This window comes from Eucalyptus grandis, chromosome 2 (assembly GCF_016545825.1).
Source record: "Eucalyptus grandis isolate ANBG69807.140 chromosome 2, ASM1654582v1, whole genome shotgun sequence".
In the NCBI taxonomy this organism is placed as follows: domain Eukaryota; kingdom Viridiplantae; phylum Streptophyta; class Magnoliopsida; order Myrtales; family Myrtaceae; genus Eucalyptus; species Eucalyptus grandis.
This window is the reverse complement of record NC_052613.1, coordinates 19,328,809-19,335,333: the sequence shown is the minus strand read 5'-3', so window position 1 is coordinate 19,335,333 and position 6,525 is coordinate 19,328,809. Positions and strand designations below refer to the sequence as shown.

Below are 6,525 nucleotides of genomic sequence, written 5' to 3'. Positions count from 1 at the left end.
TCTCCCTCTCTTCCTCCCTCCTCCATACCCATCGATGAGATGACAACAATCGCGAGAGCCTTAGGCACCAAAACAGGTCTCTTACACTAAGGATGTCGGTGCTATATTTTGACCGAACAACTTAAATTCAAATGATCCATCCAAGTCCTTCCAGATCACCCAGCTTGAAATGATTCATTGTTCATGTCCACTGACCCTCAAGCATTCAAAATCAATGTTGCTCATCTGTTCCTGTACATGGAGATGACCATCAAATAGCAAGAACTGGCTTAGTTTCAACGCGACTATGTTCAAACGATAACAAGGAAGAGACAGAGTAGCTCATTGCAGATCAACCGCGGTTAATACAGAACTGGGACCGACTCCAAGCACTGGGTAACCCCACAAATTTATCTGGTGTCTAAGCCCGGGAATACACATTAAACCGACAATAAAGAAAAACCAGACACATATAAAGTTAAGAGCCATGCATTAAGGTCGAACGTAGGACTTAAGAGTGACCAGCAACCAACAACCAACAACCATCTTGGACTTGATGTTCACAAAGCCCAACTCCAACAAAAACGTACAAAGCATTTCTAGAGGCATAGCCCAATCCATGATATTTAAAATTCGAAGAGAGCGACAGGATCTTCAAGAGGACACTGTTTATCGTTCACTTTGATACTTGGAAGTGCACTTTGCAAAGAACCACCACTGGCATACCACCATCTTGACTGCAAGCCCCGTAATTCTTACTCAGAAGGCTCTCAGCGTGGGCTGCACAGGAAATGCACAAAGAAACTACTTCAATGAACAGAAAATATGCTAAAACTGTAGATACTAGCACTATGCCACCATAAACCAGATAAATCCCCTGGCTATTGGTTAGTAGTAAATGGGACTGATGAATTTCAACAACATAATGAGGGAACATACTTCATTTATGCAAATTCAAAGTATTAATACTTTCTCTCGTAAGAAAATTTGAAGTACTTTACCATCTTTATCAATTCTCTTGCCAATAGAACATCATATGGGTGTCACAGCAAAAGCAATCACCTGATAAATATCAATTGCTATCGGTACAGCACCTAAAGTTGAGTAAAATATCAAAAAATACCGCATCATATGCACCTGGAGGAATTCTCACAGATCTATCTCAACAGAACAACCTATGCCATTTATGGTCAACCACTAAATTTGCAACATAAAAATAATTACCAAGTTCATGCCAACCTAATCGCCAAGGTCATATTCCGAAAACAGAAAATTGACTTTGATGAAAGGAAAAATTATTTGACAATTGGATGCAGCGCAAGGAAGAGATGCGTTGTTTCCAACCAAGACTAGAAAAACAACAGATATACCTGTAAGACTGTGAACGAGACCTTGAAGGACTGCGAATATTGCCCCCTTGGACTCTGAGACCTGCTTGCTGGATAACCCTCTCCTGAATGGGACTTCGACTATCTTCCCTTGGACTTGGAGACCTCTTACTAGACCGCTTAATCTTTTGCTCCTGAGGATATGGAGAATGTGGTACAGACCCAGAACGCATTGGAGACTGGTATCGATCCTTTGCCCCACAGCTCCTGGTTCAAGGAATTGGTATATCCATTGAGATGGGAAATAATAAAAATGGAACATAAAGATTCCCTTACAAAAAACAGAACCCGATCTAGGGTAACAAAAGATCTTACAAGGAAACATTGCTCGGCTTGAAGCATGAATTTTACGAAAAAAGAAAAAAATACCATCAGCAAAAGCTAATAAAAAGTACCAAGAAAATCTGTTTTGCAAGTAAAAAAATTACACTCAACTTACAAAATCATATAAGCATCAACATGATGGCATCACTATCTAACTAATTGAAGATGACCGTTACCTGCACCTTAATAAGAGTTCCGTACAAATTACCAACTTGGGCCCAAATACTGGAATTAGTCTCATTAACGATGTACCGGTACGTCAGCGTCCAACAACTGCATGGCTCTCTTTGGCCCAACTTTCTAAAACCTCAAACTATCTTTGACAATGTCATCATATCTCTACACCGGTATTGCTTCCCTTGATTGAGGATGATTTCTTTCTTTGGCCATAAAAAGGCTCTAGTTCTTTTCTTAACTGGATGGTATATGCAAAACAAAATAAAGCTTCAAAACCTTTTCATTAATAACTATGTTAGATCACAGAGATAACAAATAGTGAAAAAAAGGTACTTTAGTGATTTAATCATCTGCTGACAGTGCTTTACTAATCAGTTCAGTTGCAACTGCAGGCCACCAGACCTAGTAAGCAAAAGCCCATGCTTTGACAGTAATTGGCGAAGGTGGGATAATAACATTAGAAAAGCTTTGACAGAATGGTAAGGAGTTGTCCATCTCTCTCTTTTGTCGTTTAACTTTATTTACCCATAGGTCTTTAAAATCTTCCTGTTCACTTTAATATCTGCATAAACAAGGCCACGAGCAGATACTGTTCAATACCACAGAAATGATGCTGCACTGCATCAATCACCCCAAATCGATAAGAACCACTGTAGTATGAACATAATAGGATAGAGATGCATCAGATTACTAATACTAAAAGGAACAGGCCAGCAAAAAAATAAAATTCTCATATACAGCAATCTGCCATGCTAAAGTCAGCAAAGTTTTCCTTTCAATTGTACATGGCCACTCTTTTTCACTCAAAAGCATAATGTGATTGGTCCACAACTAAACCATTCCAAGAAAAATGGTTGGCTAGGACGATCGGTCGCCTTTGCCACTCATTTAGCCAGTCCTAGATATTTTAACAAAAGGCTACTATTTCAATAAATTAAATTTGAATAGGTCGCCATGGTCTATATCCAGAATAGACAAACAGCTTCCTATCTATAAGCACAAATGTCCAAGGGAAATAAACAACAAAATGTTTACCTATATTGACAAGAAATGAATAAAGAATGCATAGCTTTCCATTCAAAATTTAGCTAGAGTGAAAATCCCATACCACAATTACTACAAACATACAGGGCTTACAAAACACATAAAACTATAAAAAGAGTGTGAAATTCTACTACTTTAATGCATTGGGCAATATCATCCACTAAAGTTCACCAAGGATGAGAATCGACAGATAACTCAAACTACTTTTTATATAGCAAAGATTGAACTGAAATAACTTGATCTAGATTTCACATACCAAAAGATTAAAACTACAATGTACAAAGCATTATTAGTTGAAAATACATATAGACAATATAATATCACGTTATACTTGACATAAAAGTGAAAGAATGCCACTAAGAGTTCTGTATATTCTTCCCAGGCCAATAAGGCACCCTTAGTACCGTAAGTTCCTAATATGCTCAACTACAGTGTACTTATCATCCTAAAAGAGGAACAGAAAAGTATAAAACCAGTAACAATGCAATTAAATCCACTGACAAAAATGCCAAACCTTGAGTCATGCCTATCTGGTGTTGGTGACCTCGAGTAAGCTGTAAGAAAATACAAAAACAGAATAAATTCTCCAAACTCACGAGGATGTCCATCATGACAGACTGCTCCATTCGTTGTACAGCCCAAAGGGAGAGAAAGCCACAAATCAGAATGGACATGAAGTCAAAATTACTGACAATGATTGTGGTGTCTTGGAGACCTTGATGTACTTCTCCTTCTTTCCCTGTGTCGCCCACTTCATTTTTAAAATGGGGGAAAAAGAGTTTACCAAAAAAAACCTGTCATGAATCGATGGAAACAAATGCCATAAAGACAACCTAGTGAAATGGAGAATGTGACAAATTGTACCTCACACGCTCAGTCACGCGCATCTCGTGAGGAGTTTTTCTGTTCTCCTCAGCAAAAACAATTCTTATCTCACGTCCTCCAATAACAGTATGATTCATTTGCTGCTTAGCCTCAGCTGCATCTTCCGCATATCGGAACTTCACAAATCCAAAGCCACGAGGCTCCCTGTTAATGCAATATACAATCACTGAAGTCACTAAATTACATCCCCCGTGATTGTTGGAGATGAGATATAAAAAGATCAACACGTAATGGTTCTCCTCTCTTCAATTTTTGCCTATTTCTGAAATCCCAGTAGCTTAATACCAAAAAAGAAAGTAGTATACAGTTTATTAGTTTGTATCAGAAAACAGCCAAACAACAAGCCTCTCAAAAATGGCACCCACGTTGTAAACACAGGTAAGGGAAACCTGTAAAACAATGGCAATATGGCACACTCACAAATGCGGATGTCTTGTGACAAGTACCATCCTTTTTTGACAAAAAAGGCGACAGCGAATTGACTTTATGTAAGCCTGGAATTGTAGAACCAATCATTCTCTCAAAAGTTCTTTACATCATCTGTTCCTTCAATCATATGCAGCTTGGCAGCTCAATGTATTCCAAATTAGTATTCCCATGGGAGGGATGGAGGAGGAGGAGAATCAATTAAAACAGCAATTCTTCCTCCAACCAGAAACCAACACTAAAAACAGGTTTCTTCACCAACCATATGTCAAACAGAAAAAATAGTAGCTGTAAAACGAATAGTCCGTCATGCAAATTTTAAAACAAGAAGTCGAATTTTAGAACCGTGAAACAAGGATGATATATGACTTTACACAATCTGCAGAAGCAACGTGGGACAAAGCCAAGATTATTATGGTATCGATTGATAATCTAACTTTATACTCCTGAACAGTGAAATTATAAGTCCACGACTATACAGCTAAGAGTTACTAATTTGCTCGTCAATCAATTGGCTGCTTCGAAAACACAGTTCTTGCCAGACTTCAGTTTTCCAACCGACCACCATCAGCCACAAACCTTCACTTAATACACAGTTCGCACCATGTGAACCCCACATACCCTGTGTAATAATTCTTAGGAAGGTAGACATCCTTCACAGGACCGAACCGCTCGAATGGCACCCTGAGATCTTCCGCCCTGCAAACACAACAGCGATAATTAGACAAAAATCAGCCGCGACGACGCGAACAACGCCAATCCCACACTGCCAAGAGCCACCGACAGCAAATCCAAGTCGAACATCGACACGACACTCGTCGCTCGCACACCGTACGCTTCAACGTCACTTCCACCAAGCAAACGAAGCAAGTACGAGAATCTACAACCCAACTCCGACATCCAACAGCGCGAGCCAAAAACACTGAAGACAAGGGGGAAGGAAGACCTCGTATCGAGGGGGAGATTGCGGAGGAGGAGGCCGGAAGGAGCGGGGGAACGGCGGTCGCGGTAAGCGCGGCGGTCGCGGGGGTCGCGGGGTCGTCGTCGTAGCCGTGGCGCGGCTTGCGGGCGCGGGGCGGGAGCGGCTGCGGCGGCGGGGCTGAAGCTCCGGCTCCTGCTCCGGTACCTCGCCATGGCTGGCTCTCCGATCGGGGGCTGCTTCCGGTCGACGATCTCCGGCGAGAGAAACCCTAACCCTAGCTGGAAGGAAAAGGGGGCGCTGTGGTTTTTTGTGGTGCGTTTTTGGAGGGAGAAAAGAAAGGAAAGGAGCGACTTTTTCCTTTTCTGGTCTTCTGCTTTCTTTGGGGTCTTTCTAGGGCCTACTCGGCGAGGGCATTTTAGGCATTCTGTAGATTGGCATTCTGACCAAAAATGAAGATTGGCTTTTTTTAGCATTTAATTTTAAATCTCACATTGCGCATTATTTTGATTTCATTTTAATAGTTTTTTTTTTTGTCAGTCCTACTCTATGTCTATTCTACACTCACTCTCAGACTTTTACCCTGCCTCTTACAAGGCGTTGGAGTCAAAATCCACTCCTGAAACTTACGCGTCCCTACCCCATCCCCTTAGAAGGTGAAGAGTTGAACCCCTCACCTCCCCATTCCATGTTGAAAAGATGGCCACTAGGGTGAATCCCGGTGATTTTTCATTTTAATAGTTGAAGTGCTAGGTAATAAAGGGAAGAACACATTAGAGGAGGGTGACCACTTTTGTCCCTACACTCAGCTGATTGCTATCAGCCTCTGTTTGAGATGTCCCTCGACATTAAACTTAGGGAGTAGAGGCAGCCCCCACTCCACGCCTCAAAAAATATAGTGATTGAGAACATCTCCATAAAAATAACGAACCTAGACAGGTCCTTAAAAAGTCTACTGGGAAAGAGGGGGAACCCTTTAGAAGAGGATGATCCCCCATTTTGCTAAGTGATTAGGCTCACTCCTATGGTGGGAGTGAGTTAGCTGATTGCCATCGGCCTTTTATTTGAGGTGTCCCACAGAATTAAATTCGAGGGATAGAGAGGTAACTCCAATGCCTCGAAAAGTATAATGGCTAGGCCCCTATAAGATTTTGAATGTAAGCAAATTTTAAAAAAGACTTCTTCCTAGTTCAATCTAGACCTTAAGACTTTCAAGATGTAAATCTCCTAAAGAATATTCCCTCCTTATAGGGAAAACAAATATACAAAAGGGAGATGGAGGTTATTGGGCATGTAAATATCGACACATTAAAAAAAAGGAATGCAATCCTATCAATTCACTTAGATTATTAAGTGGCTCAAAAAATTTCGACAAGTTATTTT

General features: G+C 40.8%; 1 protein-coding gene across 3 annotated transcripts; it reads right to left on the bottom strand.

Moving 5' to 3' along the window:
* Positions 1 to 394: 394 nt before the first annotated feature.
* On the bottom strand, positions 395 to 5,512 carry LOC104425390 (serine/arginine-rich SC35-like splicing factor SCL28). Of its 3 annotated transcripts, XR_001984199.2 has the most exons (8): positions 5,170 to 5,512; positions 4,845 to 4,922; positions 3,777 to 3,941; positions 3,605 to 3,663; positions 3,427 to 3,466; positions 2,202 to 2,430; positions 1,868 to 2,106; positions 1,442 to 1,574 (listed from the first exon to the last, which is right to left on the bottom strand). XR_001984199.2 is itself a non-coding variant. In XM_039307842.1 (6 exons), the coding sequence occupies exons 1-6, from the start codon at positions 5,355 to 5,357 to the stop codon at positions 750 to 752; spliced, it is 540 nt and encodes a 179-aa protein (XP_039163776.1). In that variant the 5' UTR covers positions 5,358 to 5,512; the 3' UTR covers positions 395 to 749. The 3 variants fall into 3 exon arrangements, 1 of the variants encoding a protein (XP_039163776.1); XR_005548749.1 differs by lacking the exon at positions 2,202 to 2,430; XM_039307842.1 differs by lacking the exons at positions 1,442 to 1,574; positions 1,868 to 2,106; positions 2,202 to 2,430 and adding an exon at positions 395 to 759.
* Positions 5,513 to 6,525: the final 1,013 nt, after the last annotated feature.

What these genes read in the sequence shown, in the direction of transcription:
- LOC104425390 (XM_039307842.1), bottom strand. Translation starts at nt 5,357, where the DNA reads ATGGCGAGGTACCGGAGCAGGAGCCGGAGCTTCAGCCCCGCCGCCGCA. An exon ending in CCTAAGAATTATTACACAGG is followed by an intron (nt 3,942 to 4,844) that starts GTATGTGGGGTT and finishes TTGCATTAACAG; the next exon opens with GGAGCCTCGTGGCTTTGGAT. An exon ending in CGCGTGACTGAGCGTGTGAG is followed by an intron (nt 3,664 to 3,776) that starts GTACAATTTGTC and finishes TTAAAAATGAAG; the next exon opens with TGGGCGACACAGGGAAAGAA.